The sequence below is a fragment of the Pleurodeles waltl genome, chromosome 6 (assembly GCF_031143425.1).
Source record: "Pleurodeles waltl isolate 20211129_DDA chromosome 6, aPleWal1.hap1.20221129, whole genome shotgun sequence".
Classification (NCBI taxonomy): domain Eukaryota; kingdom Metazoa; phylum Chordata; class Amphibia; order Caudata; family Salamandridae; genus Pleurodeles; species Pleurodeles waltl.
In genome coordinates, this window is record NC_090445.1 from 1,653,994,779 (window position 1) to 1,654,017,282 (window position 22,504).

The window sequence follows — 22,504 nt, forward strand, 5'->3', positions numbered from 1 at the left end:
CAATGCAGCTGCTCCCCTCACTGTCCATGATTTAGGACTTTGAACAGGCCTCCTTCCTCCTGGCCCCCACGTCTTGACCAGGGATCGCCTATTACAGGACTAAAGGCAGCGTTCAGCCCCGGGTCTCTATTTCAGGACCAAGTGCTGCGCTCAGTTCTGGGTCTTTGTTTCATGACCACGGAGAGCGCTCAGCTCTGGCCTCTATTTCAGGACCACGAACAGCGCTCAGCCCTGGTTCTCAATTTCAGGGTCAGGGACAAAGCTCAGATGAGTCCCTTTTTCAGGACCAGGGACAGCGCTCAACCCCGGTTCTCTGTTGCAGGGCCACGGACAGTGCTTCGCCCTGGTTCATTATTTCAGGACCACGGACAGCACTTCTTCCGGGGTCTCTATTGCAGGACCAGTGACAGCGCCCGGCCTTAGGTCTCTATTTGAAGATCACGGACAGTGCTTCGCCCAGGCTCAATATTTCAGAACCACGGACAGCGATCCTTCCTTCCTGCTCCCCCTTTTTTTTCTTCAAAAAATATATTTTACAGCCTTGGCAGCGCTTCGGTCTGCATCGATCCCCTCGCGGGTGATTGAACGCAGGGCTCGGCATCCTCTTACTTCTTTAAACGTTCCTTTCTGAAGATATGTCAAAGGGAAATTGAGTGCACTTTAATAATAGCCTCGAATCAGGTTTCCCTTCTGTCTGTGATCTGGAAAAACGCATCGTGCTATTAGCGTCTAATGAAGAACATTGGCGATTGGTAGGTACTATAGAAGGCTCAATCACTGTGTTTGAGATGCTTCTAAGCACCTTCCTAGCGTCACTGAGAACACTCCGATAGGGTCTCGAGAACGGGGATGTCGGGCTCTCGTAGGTAAATGACAATACGGAAAACAGTGCGTATAAAGGGGAACGAGGCACAGGGTGGTAGCACTCCTACAGGAGCACGAGTTGCAGAGGGAATTACTCCTAGAGACAAATGGGACAGTTGGCATCCACACTCCTACAGGGAAATTATACCCGTAGATGTAGCACTTCACAGGGAAACAAGACACAAAGAAGGGTACACACTCCATAAAATGAGATACTAATGTTTAGGAATCCGTAGGAAGATGAGATACAGGGGTGCAGTGCTTCTACAGGGATTACGATTCAGATTCCGCTAGAAGTAATGATATACAGAGAAGCAGGACCCAGCAAATGAAATGAATTGAAAAAGTGAATAGGCCAACAGATAAATGAGATGCCCATAGGCATTACTCCCACGGGGAACGGAATAACGGAGGTAGAACACCAATAGGAGTATGAGAATTGGGATCCAGAGAATGAGCGCTCTCATAGGGAAGTGAGATACATGGGACTGACAGTCACACAGGACAACGAGATACTAGTAGTGGGCGCTCCCTTAGGGCAATGAGAAACAGGGAAATAACGTCCTCACAAAGAAAGGAATGCAGAGGGTAGTAGTTTAATGAATATATTCGCCCAGGGAGGTACCACTCCCACATGAAAAAGAGATATTGGTTTTGCACTTCCAGAAGGAAATGAGGGCACGGGTAGCACTCACACAGGGAATGAGATACAGTGCTGGTACTCCAATAGGGAAATGTGAAACAGGGGTAGCACTCATAGCGGGAATGCCATGCAGGGATGGCACTTCCATAGGGAAGTGAGTACATGGGTAGCACTCCCATAGGGACTGAGGTACAGGTTGGCACTCCAATAGAGAAATGTGATAGAGGGATAGCACTCACTTAGGGAAATAAATAAAGGGGTGGTTCTCCAATAGAACAATGTGATAAAGGGGTAGCAATCCTATAGGAAATGAGAAAAGGGGATGACACTCCAGTGAAGAGATGCAATACAAGGGTAGCAATCCCAGGGGGAATTCTATCCACGGGTGTCACTCCAATAAAGGAATGTTATATAGGGAGATCACTCCCATAGGGATTGAGGTATATTGGTTGGCACTGCAGTAGAGAAATGTACCCCCATAGGGAATGAGATGGAGGGGTGGGGCTCCAATAGAGAAATGCACCACAAGGGTAGCACTCCCAGAGGGAATGAGATACATGAGTGGCACTCCCACAGGGTAATGTGGTGTAGGGGTAGCACTCTCGTAGGGTATGAGATACAGGGGTGGCACTCCAATAGAGAAATGTGATACATGGGTAGCAATCCAATAGGGAATGTGATACGGGGGGGGCACTCCCATAGGGAAATGTGTTGCAGGGCTAGCAATGCCATAGGAATGAGATGCAGGGGTGGCACTCCAACAGAGAAATGTGATACAGGAGTAGCACTGCTAGAGGGAATGAGACACATGAGTGGCACTCCCATAGAGATGCGTGACACAGAGTTAGCACTCCCATAGGGAATGAGATAGAGGGGCGTCGATCCAACAGATAAATGTGGTACATGGATAGCAATCCCCAAGGGAATGTCATACAGGGGAAAAGATGCAGTGGTGTTCACTTCCTTAGGGTGGGGAAAAGATGCAGTGGTGTTCACTTCCATAGGGTAGGGAAAAGATGCAGTGGTGTTCACTTCCATAGGTGAGGAGATTTAGGGAGATAGCACTTCCTTAGGGGTTTAAGATACAGGGAGGCAGCACTCCCATATGGAGAAGAGATATTAGGATTGCATTCCCATAGCAAATGAGTGCATTTGTAGCTCTCCCAAAGGGAATGAGATACCGGGTTGGAACTCCAATAGAGAAATGTGATACAGGGATAAACCCTCTTATAGGGAGTGAGATACAGGGTTGGGACTCAAATAGAGGAATGTGATATGGGGTAGCACTCTCATAAGGGCTAAAATATAAGGGTGGCACTCTCATTCAGAAATGTGATACGGGGGCAACACCGCAATAGGGAATGAGATACACGGCTGGCACTTCAACACAAAAATGTAATACAGAGGTAGCACTCCCATTGGGAAAAGATGCAGTGGCTTCCACCTCCACAGGGTAATGTGACATGGGGAGAAAGCACTTCTTTGGGGTCTTGAGGTACATATAATGACATGGAGTGACTGAGGGGCTCCGCTGCCGAATGGGAAATGAGACATGTGATGGTAACACTCACATCAGGAAACGAGATACAAGGAGCTACCATCTTCAAAAGGGGAATGACATATATGAAAGTAGAACCCTCTTGGGGGTATGATACAGGGCAATAACACTCTCATTGGGCAATAAGGCACATGAAGGTAATTCTCTTAAAATCGAAATGTGGCAGGGGGAAGTGATCATTCTCCCTAGATGACAGACTTTGACCAGCTGGGGAAGCTGTGGTTCAAACTCTAGTTTCCCAGTTCCACAGAAGACCACTCAGCCACTGGATCACATTTATTTCCCTGTTTTCAAGTGCTAGTTTAGTGAGCACGTGTCAAGCTCAAACTTTCCCATATGTCGAGGATATAACGTTACTTGCTCCATAATCCTGTTTGGCTTATTTTGCACTTTAAGTACGTTTCGAAGCGCTATTTTGTAATTTTCAATTGCACCGGGTTAGTTCTAAACCTTTAGGAGTTGCTTTACATCGCCATAAAACCTACATCATTATGAACAAGGCACACGCCATCAACCAACTCCTTGTTATTAATACCTCCCCATTTCTGCAATAACTGCTCCCCCACCCTCGTTGCAGATACATGCGAAAAAGATGCGAAGTAACAATATCAACCATCTCTTCGTACAAGTCACAGATAATACCGTCTATAGCCATTTATGTAATGGATCCTGTTTTCACCCAACTTATATACACACACATTTGATCAACCTCGGAAGGATGAAAGGCGGAAGATGGCCCTTGGATCACACACATATTTTTACTACTACTACTACCCCTTCTTCTTCTTCTTTGTCTCGTCGTCTCTTTAGTCTTCTTTGCCTTGTTTTCTTGTTTTCTCCCTTTTTATCCTACTTCTCCCCAATCTAAATTTATTTAAATTCATTTTTCTTCTCCCTATTAATAGTTCTACTTTGCTTCCATCTACTCTTTCGACCCTTTCTGATTTTCTATCTTTTTAATCTACTTCCTCTTTTTATTGCATTTTCCTTGTATTCCGTCATGTGATAATTCCTTTTCTCTGTCACCCTCTTCATTGTCATTTTTTTGTCCCTTACGTTCTCCTCAATTTCTTTAGACCACCCTCATTCTATCGTCGCCTTCTTCGTCGGACTTTGCTCCACTTCCATCTTCATTTTATCCTTCTTTATTGTCTCTTCTTTCTTCTCTTTCCGTTTGTTGCCTTTTATATCTTTTTTACTATTTCCTTCTTGCTACCTCTTCTTCCTGCTTTTGCCTCCTTCTTCTATTTATCTAGTCTCTTTTTACCTTCTTCACCAGACCTTCTAAAATAAGTGTATCTCCAGGGCTAAAATCCCAAACACATTGGGTTAGCCTCAACCGGTGAGCCTACACACATAAAGGGAATACTCCCAAACTGCACGAGGCAGGAATGCATATAATGTGAGAAGGTCCAGACTCCTCTGAACATGAAGGAATGTATAGGCTTCCATAGTAGATGCTTATCAGTGTTGAAGCAGTTGGAAGGTTGGAGACAGCATATAACATGTGGCAGTGAGATGCATAGGATAGGGGGCAGAGTGCCTGCCCCTGACGCCCCCCTTGCCTTGCTTTCTTTATGTGTGCTCCAATTGTAATGCCATCTTTCTCTATCCCTTCCCCTGCTCCCTGTGCCCCCAGGTGTTGCCAGCTAATCCAGAGGAGAGCTGGCAGGTGTACAGCTCAGCTCAGGACAGCGAGGGGCGATGTATATGCACAGTGGTGGCACCACAGCAGACGATGTGCTCAAGAGATGCCAGGACAAAGCAGCTGAGACAGCTACTAGAAAAGGTAAGCCATGCCAGTTTATATGCCACAGTGGTGGTGGGGTGCACTTTTGGACAAATGCACAGTATGAAATTCATATGCATTTCATACTGTTATAAGACTTGTGCAGTTCACTGTCCCACGTTACTTCCAATGCACACATTTAGATTTTTAATATTTGAAAGGAACAATAAGGAACGTGTGAGGTTCAAGGTCCAGGGGGCATTGGTGAATCCCTGCCTTTCTATTTTAATTTGAAAACATAAATGTTTCTTCTCTAGCATTAATGTATAAGCTCACTAAGAAATACACAGAATGTTTTTAATATTTAGTAAATACTGATGTGTAAAACACTTTGAAACACTTTTAATAGTGTGAGATTAAGGAATTGGCCTCCACATCAGTATGGAGATCTGGCCAAGGTCACAGCATGTTCTCACATGGTAAATATGTGGTTCACGCTCTGATCTCCTACTTGAACTCAAACAAATTCGCCTTGGCCAGATTGTCACTCTTTACCATAAATTTGAATGTAGTACACTTAGGTAAATAACCCCATACCTGGGGTGCAGCTAATATCAAAGATAACTGTATAAAGTGGCTACAGATAACTTTAAAATACAGTTAAAATTGCCCTAGACGCTTAATATATCAGGCAGCTGACAATACAATAGGAGTAAATGGGGTTTTATTGTCCACTTATCTATGAATAATGGGTGTCTGAAATTTCCTGCTGCAGAACGGGCTGATATCCATCGAGCTAGTCATAATAAATAAAATAAATAGTGGCAAAACATGAGGATAATTGTGTGATAATTCTGGTATCTGCTGTCATTCAACTCTTTCCGGCCACAGCAACCGTATAGGCAAGAAGGACAGCTAGTCACAGAATAAACAACCTGCCACAATAATGTGTCGATCTTGTCAGACTGATGCTTCACTCATCATTTCAGAGCGGAGCCTCTTGAGCATTCTAAACTGCAGAGGACTGTGGGTAGCTCCAAGACAGTACATGTAGCTGGTCCCAAGAGACTGGCTCTAACGAGAAAGGCTCGAAGCTAATGACCAGGCACAAATTGTCTGAGGTCATGGAAAATGATGGGGAGAGAATCAGCATAACACACTGGACTGCAAAACAATCCTAGCCAGGAGAGGAAGTCTCTGCCTCTCAGTTTTACATTTTTATTATCAATAACCCTGACGTTTGGCTAGCTACCTAAATTGCACAGATAGGGGTTGTTTCACTGAAAAGAGATCCCTGACTTTCCTTTTACACGGTAGACGTTGTTTTATCTGCTGGGCAGGTAATAGTGAGTGCTATTATTACTTTTGAGAGTGCGAAGCTCTGCAGTTTTTTGCACCTGCACAAGTTTGTCTGGAAAGTTTTACAGCTTTATATAGCTTCATGCTTCGCCAAATTTCCTTAAAAAACAGACATTTTGTGACAATTTATGTTGCCAAAAGTAAAATTATAGAGGAAGAGCGTCCCTATATGTTGCATCTCTACTGGGTCTAATTGGAGTGCAGATTTTTTCTAGCTCCGGAAAAAAAATCATTTTAATGCACAGACAATCGTTGTACCAGTAAAGGGCGAAGTTAAACTAGAAAACTGGAAATTTTACAAATTGTAAAACATAAGGAACTTCCGTAGTGGAAAATATCATGTACACATTCCTAATTGTTCCCCAACTAAGAGGCACAATGTTTGAGTCAAGAAGAGATTTGAAACTGTAACTGTCAGGTAACATGTAAGTCTCTGCAGCCGTCAGAAAGCCCTGCAGGGCTATATTTTTAGCTTCATTGTTTGCATGGTGCTTCAGGATTGCTTTTCATGAACAGCTGGGTCATATGTCTTGGATTCCTGGGGATGGAGAGGGAGGCTCACTTAGCACATTCTGCGTCAAATGAAGAATTGGAAGTACTCTGGCGTTAAGATGGGAGGAAGGAGGAGAAAGCATCATCTTGCAAAGGGGGCTTACGTACTTAGGGGCATATTTATGATGGTTTTGCAGCCCCCCCTGCACCTTGCAAGAGAGCGCAGGGCGAAGAAAAACCTAATTCGAATTTCTCAAGCCACGCAAGACCACCTTGCGTGGCCCTGCATAGCTTGATAAATCCAGAGTAACACAGCACAGCACAAATCACTTCGTTGTGTTTCCATGCTCCAGGGATGCGCCCCATGGGTAGAGCGTGGGTGTTCTCATGCATCCACCCATGGATTTTGTCACCTTCCCAGATTTACCCTGGAATGCATCAAAGTGCTATGTCTCCCCAGGGGAAGTATAAAGAGGAGACATTTCTTTATTTCTCCTTGTTTTTTCCTTTTTTCCTCTTTCCATGTGTTCTGCATTCTGCAGCACACATAGAAAGAGGAAAAAGCCTCAGAGGATTCCTGACTAGAAACAATCTTGTCTACAACATAGGTGCCCTTGCATCATGGTGTAAGGGTGCCAGCATAAGGAAAAGACAAGAATGCATTGCATTATGTTAAATATGGCACATTCCTGCTCTCTTCCTTTCACACAGCTCAGCAAGGTGGCCTGCGCTGAATGAAAGCTACCTAAATGCCCTTTAATTCTTACAACTTGATGCAGTTTTTCCAAATGAAAAGAGGTGACAGAACTGTTCATGAGACAGCCTCCTTCATTAGGAAGCACCTGCCCTTTAGAACATTATTGTATAATGTGTTCCCTCAGAAGCTCTTGTCTCATGATTCTGGGCTTGGGCAGGAGAACCATGCTGCAGCTTCATGGTGTAGATACAGGCTGACTGTCAGGAATCAGGCTATTATTTTGGGATCATGGCACGTCTATCCACTTAACATATGCACTCAATAAATGCACCTTGATAACTATGGCAGAAACAGCAGGACATCCTCTGAGAAGTGTGGTTATTAGGTCAAGCAGCAGCAACAATTTTAAAGTCAAGTAAACAACAGAATACAATTTCCAAACCAATTCAGATAAAGAACATTTTATTGAGCGCAAAGGCGCAATGATCATTGTAGTTGGTTGAGGGGAACTGGACAAATGAATTGTAAATGTTCTAGGACAAAAATCACCAAGAAAAAGCAAAAATCACTGTTCACAGTTAACCTGGACCTAGGTGCCATTTCAAGGCAAGGAATGCCCTTTCAGAACAGAAACACGTGCTTAGTCAACACTCCTTTATCATTCCAACACTGGATATATACTGTAAGGGCAGAACAAAAGCATTGTTAAAAATGTTAGGAAACATTGACGCATTTCTCTGAGTTTGATCAGTCTCAAGGAGGTATTATTTTTGATGCAATTGCAAGTCTGACAGATTTTGTTGTTCTGGAGTTGTGAAAAAAACATGGTTGGTAGCTTTGGAACACTCAGTTATAATCCATGGAAGATGCCCCAAAGTACAGCAAAGCACTGTTTTTGCTATGAAAAAAAACAAATGTTCCTATGCCAAAAGTTTTTTGCTCTGGAAAGCAAATGCTTTCATAACCTTGCACTGCTTTGCAATCACTTTGGGTGACTTTACAGTGGTACAAAGTCTTGATAGATCTTCCCCTTAGTCTCTGAAATAGTAGTTAAAATCTTCCAGCATGGCAAGGTTCAAGATGACAGCCTGCAAGAGTCAAATGCATCGTCACCGAGCTTCCACTAAAGGTATTGGTTTTGGCATCAAAAGCTCAGAATGTGGCAAACCTGTATTTTGTAGATGTCAAGGTAGCTTAATTAGTGAGATGTAGTGGATTGACATGCTGCCTCACCCCTGTTCAAGGTTTTACCTTCAGATGTACTAACTGTTTTGAAAGTCAAAATCCTGCTGCAGGTAAAGGGTGGATACTGTAGATGGGAAGTGAACCACAAGGCAAAACACCTTCACCATGAGGTCTAGCGGAACCTATTGTCAACACCCAAAAAGATCCACAGGGACAAACCTGGTCTTCTTGCTCATCTGAGGTGTAATATCTGTGGGCAGGCCTCAGCACTTTGTTCTAGTCTTCCGGATAGGGAAAAAATAAACAAGGCCCACTTTTCTCTAGCTGATGGAAAATGTCCGACAGTCTGTTCTGAAGCTCCTAGCTTCTCAGGATAGGCTGTTAGGCACCAATTCCTTCTCCAGTAATGTCTCCTGCAAGGTTTAGTCCTTTGTTGTCGGCTGGGCCCTCTTAAAGTTAGAAATCCTTCTTCTTTTGTATTCCTTAAACAAGCAACTAGGAAGCCAATCACTTGACCCTTGGAGAGCAGTTCCAGTCCCAGTGTGCAGCAGAATTCAGCAGTTTTTGAGTGAATCATCTTCTGCCTGTAGGAGTCATGAGTTTGGCAACTTCTTCAAGTATTACCTTCTGCCCTAGGTGGAATTTCCCTAGGTCCAGGAATATTCTGAGGAGGTGCTGGTTGATGTGCCATATTTATCCTGTGCACTAGCCAATGACTGGAGGCATTCCACCACCTAATGTTAACTATTTCTCACCGTACCTTCACATCATTTTACAGAACTCCTCCTTTGCTTTGCTGTAAAATTTCCCAGGTCTGTAAAATTCAAGGTAGCAGAACCTGGCTGCCAGTAGTGAGGCCTGTCTTCAGCTCCTTAGGCCCTCCTTATTTAGATGAGTTCTCCTGCAACATGGGAAGGGCAATGCTGGTCTTTTTTCCTACTGCGACTGGAGCCTAGCTATCATACGGTTTCTTGAGAATGAATAGAAAAAGCCCTCCCCGCCATCTCCAAATTCAAAGGGGTAGAGATAAAGCTGCCCTTGGTTCTGCCAACAATTCCTGTCCACTCTCAGAAAGCTATTTCTGGTTAAGTGGTCAGCAGTTAACAACAGACTTTCCTTCCTGGATTCAGAGGCAGGTTACTGTCCTCTGAGCTGGATTTGTTGTCTCTCATGGTCATGGATGTGGATTCTAGCCCTGGAAAGTCTGCATGGCAAAATTAGCTTCATATAGGGGTGTGCAAAATTTGAGTAATTTGCCTTGCGGTAATTTGGCAAATTACACAAAATTATGCATAAATATGCAAAATTAAAATCCAAGACTGCGCGCTATATTTTCAGCACAAAATGCATCCTCATGTAAATTTTTTATGCAAGCACACATTTAAACAAAAGCGCAGTGAATAACAGTTGATCACATTCTACTGTTTCTGTGCATTGCATTAAAGTTTTTTTCCACAAACAGCATCATTTGTGGCACATTTTTATCCATGAGTGGTATACAGTTATACAAAGTGGTGTAATGGCATCATTTTTGGAATTTCATATAAGAAACATGACGTGAAGTTCCCGAAATTTAGCACATTACACCATCATAATTTAAAATTTGCCAGCCCTAGTTTCAGGCCAGTTTTAGCTCAGGTAGCATAAAGTCTGTTATTACAAAGATACTTTTCCAGTTAAGTTATCAAAAATCTGAATATTCATTAAACTAGATTTTGAAAATCATGTACGAAATAACTGTGAACAATTTTTCTAGTATTTTCATAGGTGGAAATAAGAAGCAAATAATTTTAATCCCATTCAGACTTTTTGCTTTACTCCTCCATATTTTGCTGATCTTGTTTTTGTTGGCCTTACAGCTCTGTGTGATTTACCACTGCTAACCAGTGCTAAAGCATGTGTGTTCAAAATAAACCATTGGCCAGGCCTAAACCTACCTCTTTAATATAAATAAGTTACTTCTAGGGTAGGCCCTTAATAGCCTTTGGGGCAGGGTGCAATGTATATAAAACATTGGACATGTAGTTTTAACTTTTACATGTCCTGGCAGTGAAAAACTCTTGAATTTGTTTTTCACTTCTACAAGGCCTACCTTCTCCATAGGAAAACATTATTACCATATTACATTTAATAATTGATAGCTTGCGATCGGAAGCAAGTACGAATGTTGAGTTTGGTGCCTAAAGAATTGCAATTTAAAACCATCTGTAATGGTAAAGTCAGCTTTAAATCACAATTCCGAAAAAGCCACTTTTCAAAAACTGGCATTTTCTTTTCTTAAATGTTTGGTGCCTGCAGCCTGTATTCTGGGTCACATGACTAGGTGTAGCTGGCAGTTGGTCTTTGTGTATTTGTCCCAGATGGTGAGACAAAGGTGGAATATATGCTGGCAGGATAGGCCATCTCTGACTTGATAGTGGGGTAGGAGCTGTCACCTATCATGCCTGCATAACACAAAGGCTCTGCCTCAACACATTCACAAAGGGTTTTGCACCAGTCTATTGTGCCACCAGACAAGCTGGGGCCAGGGCAGGATACAGGAAATTCCAAACTCCTCTGTGGTGGAAACTTCCAGAACATCCTGCTACTTCAAAGCTGGCATCAAGTGTAAATACTGGACCCTCAGACCCAACTCTTCAGTACACCTCTGGAGCAGTGGAAGACTCAGAAGGACTGTACTCTTCTGCCCTGCTATTCTGCATCTTGAACCCAGGACCACCAGAGTGACTCTAAGGGCTAATTGTCTAGCCTTCTGGTCAGAGCCTCGGCGACAGAAAAAGCTTCAAACACCTTAAACCTTGCACCTCGACTCTGCAGTAGAATTGCCCCCGAAAAGTGCTGCCATCCAAGTCTTGGTCCCTTGGAAGTGGGCCTGAAGGGGCTCTGCAGACCCAGCTGGGTCTGTTGGGCATAGCCGATGCAGCATGATGCCTGGCAGCTCCCCATGGGATACACTGCTGTGTGATGCATCCCCGATGCCTTGCAGCTTGCAGCTCATGGGAACCACAGCTGCATGATGCATCAATTGTGCAGGACTTCGCATTGCAAGCGTTAGTCAAATGTATCATTGACAATGACACAGGACATCATATCGCAAGACCCGTCTTCAGATTTATCTGAACCACCGCTCTGCAACGCATCGCTGATGTGAGACTTCACATCACAGCCCGCAGCCTCTTCAGAACTGTCGGTGCATGATTGCCTCCTCAAAGAGGTATCTCGTAATGCTCCACAACCAGGATTTAAGGCCTAACTCCTTCACAGATAGCCTGAACTTGTGACTTTTTCCCAGGCCGGCATTCCCAAATAATCATCGTAGGTGTTTTTCACTGAATTGTTAAAATTGCATATCTCTGGGTCTACTAATTAGATTTTTTTTGTTTTGGTCTCAAATAATTTATTAGGTTTTGCTCTAGTTTTCTAAATTGATATGGTATTTTTATTGTGTTCTGTTTTCACTTTAGTACTGTTTGAAATAGTGCATAAATACTTTATAGAATGCCTCTAGGTTAAGCCTGACTGCTTTTGTGCCAACCTACAAGAGGGCTGAGCACAGGTTAATTTGGGGTTTGAGGTTTTCTTGTATTTCAGTATGACAAGAACTGTGGTTGATGTTTTAGCATGGTATCAACCTCTGAACCAGTAACTCAATTTCCTACATAACCAATATATGGTCTGCCTATATTATCACTCTACCCTATGGGCCTATCGGGCACAATCTAGGGGTTACCTAAGAATATATATAAAAAAGCTTTTTTTCTACATGGCAAAGACATGTTTTCTTATCGTTGTATGATAGGGCATTTTTATTGCAGCCCAGTAAGATCATACTTGCACTCCTGGCACACATATATTTTTGTCATATTGTGGGTAGTAGAAATACACAATGCAGCTCATATATAATATTTAGGCTTGCATGTCATAGGTGTGTTTTAGGCACAATATATAATGAAAGTTAAATAGGCCAAATAAAGGTTCCAAAGTACAGCACTTCTATTAAGGGAAAGCACAGACACGTTACTACTGTTTAGAAGTGGTAAAGCACATAGAGCCAGCAAAATGAGGCAGGTAAAAATGGAGGACAATGACAAAAATGGGGTAATTTCAGACATTGGCATTGCTAAGTGAATATTTGTAAAAACAAAGCATCAACCCTTTAAAATATTTCTGGTCTTCATGGAGAAACAATGAGGCTGTGAAAGGAATACAATTCAAGATCATTCCACTAGAAACATCTTTCCACTCATAGAGGTGAATTCCTGGATGTCCTCATAGTTATAATCAGAATATCCTTGACAAAAATGTCAGCTGACATAAATGTTGCATCCCACTGCGTCTGGATTTTTTACTATTATTTTTTCTGGGGATACATGTTTTAAGAAGATATTTACAATATAATATTTTTGTCATCCACTATTTAGCCCATAAGATTCTGGAAACATACTGTCCACAGTACGCATCTAAAGTATTTCCACCAACCTCATTCATATGTACCTAAGACATTTTGGTTTTCTCAACAGAGAGTACTTCAAATAGGTATAAGATTTACGTCACTGGTTGGCTGCATTGGGATCACACCCACTATTTGATTCTCCTGCAGGATTTATGAAATCCCGCCTGCAAAGTGGCATTTTGGCAAGCACTATGCCTAGTCTCGTGTTAATATGTTGTATGAATTATGTAAAGCTTTTACTGCAAATCTGGGTGCCACATTCTAGAGGATTTCAAATCTTGGTGTGTCAACTCTAAGTCCATCAGAAAATACAACAAAGAGTTCCATGGAGTTGTGTGATCACAGCAAATTTTCTTCAGTAGTGCTAGAAACCCTAAAGACTGTTGCCAGGTCTACATGAATTGTTATTATGACCCTTAAGAAGTGTACTACAAATTTCTCTCTGCATGGGCCTTGTGTTCAGAAAAACAGACACATTTAGACCTGTACAATCGATTTTTACAATTCACTGCAGGATCTACCTTATCAATTTAAGGTTCCACAAAGAGGGTTATCAAGGATTTTGCTACTAATTCAAAACTAAGGGCCTTATGTAGAGATTACCAAGTGACATACTCCTTTAGAACATGGAGGACATCTTATCCATCGTAATACAAGTGCTAGATGCTATAATGCTCGTGTAATATCACAGACGGGGTATCAAGCACATTTGTGACTGAGTATCCCATTCACCAAAATCTACATAAGGCCCTAAGTATTCATCACCCAAAAGACATATTTCTTAAAGGTTCTGCCCTCAAGATGTCTCAATTAAGATGCTTGTTGTGCCTTTCCCAAGCAATTGACAGGCTGGGTGATTCGATGAAAACCATAAATCCTCTGAAAATGAAGTGTGTCTAAAATATGCCAGGAAGTAAAAATGATGATGGAGGCAGAGTGAACACCTGTTGCAAAATATGCAAATTCTTCTAAAAAGAGTCTTCAGAATATGTTTTGGGTCTATTTGACATTCATTTTTAATTGGAGTAAAGGGAAACTCAGTTTAAAATATGCACATATTGCAAACCTGCCAGTAGGAACATTTTGACAGAATTGTGCTTGGTGACTTTTTTATGAGTTTCTGCCTGGCTTGCATTTTCTTCATGCCACTATTTAAGGCTACATTTTATAATTTTGGCTAGTCAGAACTATGAAATCCTTTGAGTTTTCAGGCTGTTTAATTTTATTAGATGTTTTTATTCTGTGCCTGAATTCCTCAGGCTCTGTCTGACTCTATCGTACTCATCCTTGTCAACAGAAGCCATTCAACCACCAGAAAAGTTCCCCTGGACTTTTGATTTTTTGCTGTGTTCTGGGGAGGCTTCTGAACATACATGTCAGTCTTACTTTTTGACATCTTTTGTTTCTCCTGGGACATGTACATCTCAAACGTGGTACCTGACAATTTGCCTTTAAGGTGGTAGCCTCCTCCAGGTAGAGAGAGAGAAAGAGAGACTGAAAGAGAGAAAGAGGCAGGCTTGCTTCCCCAGAGTCATTCGAGAGCAACAACAGTCTTTTAACTGCTTGACCAAGCTGCCAAGGACTATCAGGTAGAATGTGGTGGTCCAATGTCCGTTGTTGATGCAGTGATCAGCATCTTGGTCAGTAAGGAACATTATGCTGCATAATGATCAGTAAGGAACATGATACTGCACTGTGCCCCTGAAAACCTCAAGGCTCTTGTAAAAGGCATGTTAGTAAGCCACTCTAGTAAGCTCTTTACGGCAAATAGAAAAATCAAACTGAAACCAGAGGATTTCAGCATTCTCACCAATAGCTCAGTCCCTTCCCTTGCAAACAGTGCAATCAGATTTGTTCAGTGGATGTTTCAGAGCTAAGAATATGGATACATCTTCACAGATACAGTAGGTTGATCATTCCAATCAAAAATATATCTTTAACACCTCTTTTTCAGTGGCTGAAGTCAAGAAAGGGTTCCTGCTTTGAATTATTTCTCACAATATTTACTTTCAAAAAGTATGGCATATGCTAGAATCAGAGAATGAGCAAATTATCACGCTTACATGCATATGTCCATGTCGCTGGCACGCGGTGATGAGTCAGCCATGAGACATGTGTTACCAGCTGCTTGACACATGCTAGCTTGTCAGTAGGGTGTGAGATTGTTCCCTCCCTCTGGATGCCAGCATATGGCATACATTTAAGTCCTTATAATGCCTTGTAGTGTACAATGATAATTATTCTGAAATCTGTGTGAATAAAGACTCTGCTTTAATTGTTGTTTTACCCATCTGTGGCGACCTTGACACCTACACCAGGCTTCTTGCTCAATATGTTCTCGGGTGCCCATGCCTCTGGCCAATGTCCATGTGAACAGTAGAGTTAGACTTCTTTATTCCTCTTACACAGTGTAGCTCTCTCTCTCTCTCTCCCTCTTTTCCTCTGCCTCCGTCCTTCCATCCTTCATTCTTCACATCCTTCCTCCCTCTGTCCCTCCCTCAGCATCTATTGTGCGCTCCCCAGTGGTAGTTCCAAATTACTACAAAACACCAGTTTTGTTTTGTGTGGGAAGAGCTTCAGCAGGCTACATCCTATTTTACCCAAAACACAGAAAATTCTTGCACCATCCCTGAAAGACCTGGGTTCCCATGGGACTCCATTCAAATAATGTGTTGTAAAGTCATTATTAACAACATGCAGAGACCATGTTAGTCAACCTTCTACTCCTAATTGGGATCCCGAAGGTGAGTGCTTTCCTTGATTGTTACATCAATCAATCAATCACTATACTGTACCATACGCGGTAGGGTCTCAAGGCACGGGGGGGCAGTAAGTGAGTAGTCGTCGATGAACAGAGGGGTTCAGACGAAGAGCCAGGTTTAGAGGTCTTTTCTGAATTGTGATAGAGTGGGAGATCTTCTGAGGTGGATGGGAAGGGAGTTCCAGGTCTTAGTGGCCTGATGAGAGAAAGATCTTCCTCTGGGTGTGGCCTTCCAGACACGTGGGACGGCGGCGAGGGCAAGGTCAGCTGAGCCGAGCTATCTATTGGGCGTGTAGAAGTGGAGTCTGAGGTTGAGGTATTCTGGTCCGGCGTTGTGAAGGGCTTTGTAGGCGTGCATGAGAAGTTTTCATGTAATTCTCTTGTCTGTTGGGAGCCAGTGCAGGTCCCTCAGTAGGGCGGAGGTGTGGCTGTGTCTGGGGTCATTCTTGATGAGAAGGACGGACGCGTTCTGGATACGTTGCAGTCTTTTCCATACCTCAGTGGTGGTTCTGGCGTAGAGTGCATTGCCGTAGTCCAGGCTGCTGCTGACGAGGGCCTGGGTGACTGTTCTTTTGGATTCGGTTGGGATCCATTTGAAGATCTTCCGGAGCATGCACATGGTGTTTAAGCAGACGGAGGAGACCGCGCTGACTTGACGGTTCATCAAGAGTGCTGTGTCCAGGATGAAGCTGAGGTTGTGGGCATTGTCGGTGGGGGCCGGAGTGCCTCCGAGGGCAGTGGGCCACCAAGAGATGTCCCAGGCTGAGGGGTTGTTGCCGATGACGATGTTTTTTTGGTATAAGGTGTTCAGGTTGCCAGGACTTCAAATGTTTGATGAACAGTGCTGAGCTAATGAGCTGCTTTGTTTTCCATGGTCTATGCAGGTTAGCCTGGAAATTTTTGCCTGACCCAATATATCGCTTTCGATGATAGCATATAATCATAGAGATGCTTGTTCAGAGACACCCCATCAAACCCTGTTCATCCCCCCTGTTGCGGGGCACGAACCTTTGCTAGACCAACGTCCTCTTTATTTCATCAAAGCTTTGTGGTGAATAATAAGTCTTCAATAGTGCTCCATATGAGGTTATTTCAACATTTACATTCAGATGGTTAAAACATTTTCTTGAGCTTGAATTTGATTTGTCTGTTTTACAGCCATTACCTCTTAATGTGTCAGACTTTTACACAGCACTGTTTCTGTAATGCCATCAGGTCCCCTTCCAGCCTTCTGCTGCTTCAGTGAGTTTCATATATCAAGCTTCAGTTTCCTTCATGGAGGTACATAATTCAGTCTCAATTTTCTCAAGCATGCAAATGATGTTGTGAGGGTAGGAAATGGAATACAATGATCTGCTTATTTTTTAACCTACTCACAAGCAGACCTCTAATATAACCAAACCTTAAAAGTTAAAGAAATTACCAACTAAAAGTTACTATGCTGCTCAGTATGCCTCTAATACATTTTAGATTTTATCCATTGCAGTGCCTTGCTTCTAATTTTACTCCTAAATGCAAGATAGCTTTTGGGGTATTGGATCTCTTTATCACAAATTTAACTACCAGCAGACCACTCTCATCCTTCTTTCTGGGCCAGAAAAAATTGAGTAATGTTGGACAATAACAGCACCTTCTTTTTTACACATCTTAAGGAAGCCTAGTTTGTGATTAGCATTAAATAGCCATTTAATTCCCTGCCTTATATTTATATGAGTTCAACACCCTCCCACATCAGCATATCTTAACATTAAATGATTTAGCTGTTTCTGCTACAATTTTAAAGCATCAGATTCTTTTTACAGCAAAACTATGAGTATCCTCTTAGTTCATCCTGTGCGAAAACACTAAAAACAATATTAACAATATTATTTGTGACCAGTGAATTTGTGGAGATACTACCTAATGGGAAGCTGCTCCATTTTCAATTATTGCTTATCGAGGTACGTTGGCAAAAGGCTTATCCATACCTGCTGCTTATTTACTGACCAGGCTTGTCCCACAGTTCTTAATTGCTGCAAAATCAAATGCTTCGGTTAGGTTTAACTTCACCAACTAAATAGTAGGCTTCAAACTATCTAAAAATAATTTATTTTTGGGATCTTAATTTTCCGACTTTTATTACCTTTTTTTGATGTGTACTTGTGACTTTACCTCATAGAGTGGAAGTTCTTCTCTCAGTCATTTTACAGTTTTGGAACAATAACTTCCTTTTTTTATAATGCATTTATAAATGGCACCTTTACCATTTCTTAGGACTCTAAATAACAGTTAGTACTATCACTAATCAACAGTACTCCATTTCTGACATCAGAAGGATGACAAGCTGAGTCAGCCCTGTCAGGATTTTAACTTGTGTCTTACACACAGATCACTGCATCTCCCAGAGGAGAACTTTCATCTCACTGAGCGGCCCTGCTGCCACACAAACCCTACACCTGCTCTTTCCACCCCTCTGGAATTTCATGTTGCTTTGGTAATTTTTTGGGATAGTTAATGGCGTCTGCAGTATATTATCTAGACCTCTTGGAAAGTTATTAAAACCCAACGCCTAAAACCTGTTTACAATGCACAGTAACCTAGTGATGCCAAATACTTGTGACGGTTCTGTTTGTGGACCACAGTGCACCATCAGCCAGCACCAATCAACTAGCTTAACTTGGGACACACCACAATATTTCTCTGCAAAGTCAGTCGATGTACCAGAAGCTGAACCTAATGTATTGAATACACACCTTACCCAGTGACCTGTGGTGACCTGTAATGTGCAGCAGGGGTCGGACGGGCACACACATAAAAGCACACTCTTTCACACACATACTCTCACCCATCAGACACACACGCACACACCCATTCAAAGCATACACGCACAAACACACAAATATTCATACATACACACATACATTCACATACCAAACATTGCAAAAAAAACTTTCTTGACCACATACCAGGTTGGGGAGCGAAGCCCCTTTTGTTTCCTGAAGGAAGAGACAGAAGAAATATCCCGTCACCTCCTGACCTTGTGAAAGTCAGCCAATGAGAGGAGACTTTCCTTACCTTGTCACACAGTACGATATGGGCAGTGAGACTTGCAAACCCCACTCCACTCTGTGACAAATGTGACTCATGGAAACTTGGCCCTTGGCACTTCAGGGCCAAAAACTAAAGCACCCAGGATCAAGTCGATCAGTGACACTCCCTCTTGTCCTGGAGGGGGAGGTCCTAAAAGTCTTTACCGGGCTGAGGAGGTCCTGCCCACAAGGCTGTGAAATTTTCAGCCCTGAACATTTCTGATCCGAGCTTGGAGAGTGTCTGTCAGGCTAACGTTTGCTCAATCTGAGAGACACTCTTCTTATGTTGAAAAAAAGTGGAGTGGGGGGATTGTCGGCATAAGAAAGTGCTCAGAATTGGCTGCAAGGGGCCTGCTGTTCTCTTGCAAAAATCACCCCCCAAAGAAAGAAGTACGGTACTCTTCCCCAGTATTCTCATCCATTCTGTTTCTCAAAAGCAAGGTCAACCACTCCTGTCATCTGAGCACAGTCTCTCAAAGGCACATTATTCCTTGACTCACTTTAATCAGAATATGTATTTTTCTGTCTTGAGGTCAGTTTCCAGGTGGATTTCTCGATTGTTCATGTGTTCCCTGTTTTACTCTACCAGTGTCAGAAAAGAGAACACACATCAATATCCGATTTTGCATCATACATTTCATTTATGCAGAATGTTACACCCAAAACTCTACTCAACCTGACTAAGACATCACGGCCGCAAATTGTTGCATGGGAAATTGTGTGCTGTGAATCACCATTTTGCTTTATGCCATAAATGTGTCACAGTACTGTCAATGAGCAAGACCTTCAGCAGAGCACTACAGTTCTGACAAAGTGTGCACTGCCCCCTCTCTGACATCCCAAGGGTCTCCTTTCACTGTAATAGTATGGTTGGTAAGGTCTTCTGTCCTTTGCTGTCATGGATAAGCCTGAAATGACACATTATTTTCAGCTCTGAACAGCTAGACAGTCTTCCAAATTGGGCTCTGAACATGCTGCGCACCCTGCTTTGACCTATTGAGAAATGCTTGTTGCAACCCAAAATACCCAAGTGGAATCATTTCTTGCACTTATCCTGTTTTTCCTTTTAGCTTTGCTGATAGTTCGTCAAATCACCCCGATCACCATGTTTTTATTAGTGTGCACTATTGAGAGCGAAGGCAGTTATCATTAGAACAATATATAGATGAAATATAGCATATAGGGCATCCGCTGCAATGCAAAACCAATGCATACTCTACGTATTAAAAACATTAACTCAGCCCAAAGTGAAGGCTCTGCCCTCTGATGATTAGCCATGCCTTTAGGGACAGAAATCAATACCAATTTAAAACACAAACACACCTAAAGGACTTCCCCACTCACTGGTATTAAGTAGCAGTGAAAGAGTTTGTTTTTAAAATAAACAGCCACAACTCTTTATGGCTTATACATCCACGCAGCCTATTACAGAAAAAGGCAATGTATTAACCTGTGAAGAGCATAAACTATTTCATAGTACTATTTTAAGTATTTTATAGCCTTTAGTTGTAGCTCTTGTGTTTCATTCTCTATAAAAGAGCAAAATTTGTCTCCAGTTTTATTATTTTTGAGAATAGCTGAGCTAGAAATGACGTACCAAGGAATTTCCTTTACCTTCTTCCTTTGCTTTTTTTGTGCCAATACTGTTTTCTTATACATTTTGATATCATTATTGAATATCACAATGTATGTGCCATTTAATCCAAATTGCATGCCTGCGGACCAAAAACTGTTCCCTCAAAGCTAAGTGTTAGAAGTCAGACAAATGTAGACAAGATATCTGAAAACCCTCTGTTTCATAAGCCAATGGAGTGCAAGGTCTTTCCTGCTTGAGTAGTTTTCCATTCTCTAGAATAAGTAGCATAAGCAGAGATGAGGCGGATTTTGTAGAGATTCCATTAGCCAGACCTTCAGAAAAACATACTGTGGCCAGTTCACAAAGCATTTATAAATGTGTGAAGCAGTACCCCATTAATACTACTTTATGCAGTCTTTTCTTCCTTTCTGAATTACCCCCAACTCATGTAAAATAGGAATACACTGGGAATAGTCAGGTACCATACCCCATTAATACTACTTTATGCAGTCTTCTCTTCCTTTGTGAATTACCCCAACTCATCTAAAATAGGAACACTCTGGGAATAGTCAGGTACCATACCCCATTAGTACTACAATATGCAGTCTTCTCTTCCTTTGTGAATTCCCACCAACTCATCTAAAATAGGAATACACTGGGAATAGTCAGGTAACATACCCCATTAATACTACTTTATGTAGTCTTCTCATCCTTTGTGAGTTACCCCCAACTCATCTACAATAGGAATACACTTGGAATAGTCAGGTAACATACCCCATTAATACTACTTTATGCAGTCTTCTCTTCCTTTGTGAATTACCCCAAACTCATCTAAAATAGGAATACACTGGGAATAGTCAGGTAACATACCCCATTAATACTACTTTATGCAGTCTTCTCTTCCTTTGTGAGTTACCCTCAACTCATCTACAATAAGAATACACTGAGAATAGTCAGGTAACATACATCTGTTGGGAGTACAAAGAGAACCCTCTTTGAACTTTTACTAACAGGGAGTTAGACATTTCTGGACAGATTCACGAGTACTCAAATTATGCATTACTTTTCCTATTATAGTTTTCATTTTATAAGAATGGGAGTAATCTTAAAGCTTCCAAACTTTTGCAGTGAGTTTCATTGGGAACTGCTTGAAGAAAGTTGTGCATTCTAAGTAGGATCGACAAGTATTAAAAAGGAATCTCAGGGAGCATGGTTAAGAAGATTTTTAGAAAATTATCAATGCAGCCTCAAGAGCTTTCTCAAGTAGAAAGAATGGCACTCCGACCCCAAGACAGGTGAAGTCAACAGGAGTGGGAAGAACATTGTTAGATGTGAAAACACACAGAGGGGCAGGAAGGTGTTTTTAAGATTGTAGAAAAGCATTGTATATGGAATTAATGTATTAATTTATGCACTTTCCTATAGCACAAACTTGGCCGAAGGGTATCAGAGTGCTTTACAACAAACCCAAAGTGCATAACATATAATATTGGAGAAAATCAATTAAACAAACATGTCAGGTCCAGGGTAACAGCAAACAGAACAAATGGAGGTTTTATATCATGATGAGTAAAATTAATAAAAGGAGACAAATTCAGTGAAAAACAACAATCACAACCAATGCACAGAGGCCTAAAATCTTGAGAACTAGGAGCATAGGGGCACATGTACGTACCATTTTTCCTGTCGGAAACGGCCTGATTCGCAGACTCGGACCGTTTGCGACAGGAAAAAAACATTTTGGTATGTACAGGGCCTATTTTGTGATTCGGTAATCTATTTACCAAATCGCGAAATAGATTTGCAAATCGCAATTAGGAAACTTTTCATTTTTGATTTTGAAACGCATCTCGTTTTCCTTTAAGGAAAACAGACTGCATTTAAAAAAAAAAAAACTGCTTTATTTAAAAGCAGTGACAGACTTGGTGGTCTGCTATCTCCAGCAGGCCACCATCCCTGTGAGGGCGGCCATTCCCAATGGGGTCGCAAATTGCGACCTACCTCATGAATGTTTATGAGGTAGGTCATTTGTGACCCCATTGAGAATCGCAAACAGTGTAAAGTACACTGTTTTACATCTGGTTTTGCGACTCACAAATTGCGAGTCGTAAAACCGGAT

At 42.1% G+C, this 22,504-nt stretch overlaps 1 protein-coding gene across 2 annotated transcripts in view; it reads left to right on the forward strand.

The window, feature by feature from the left end:
* Nucleotides 1–22,504, forward strand: part of OLFM1 (olfactomedin 1) — a 171,295-nt gene that overhangs the window by 59,508 nt on the left and 89,283 nt on the right. For both annotated transcript variants that reach the window (XM_069241583.1, XM_069241582.1), the window contains exon 2: nucleotides 4,705–4,854. In XM_069241583.1, coding sequence (XP_069097684.1) covers nucleotides 4,705–4,854 — 150 coding nt within the window. The remainder of the gene's footprint in view (nucleotides 1–4,704; nucleotides 4,855–22,504) is intronic.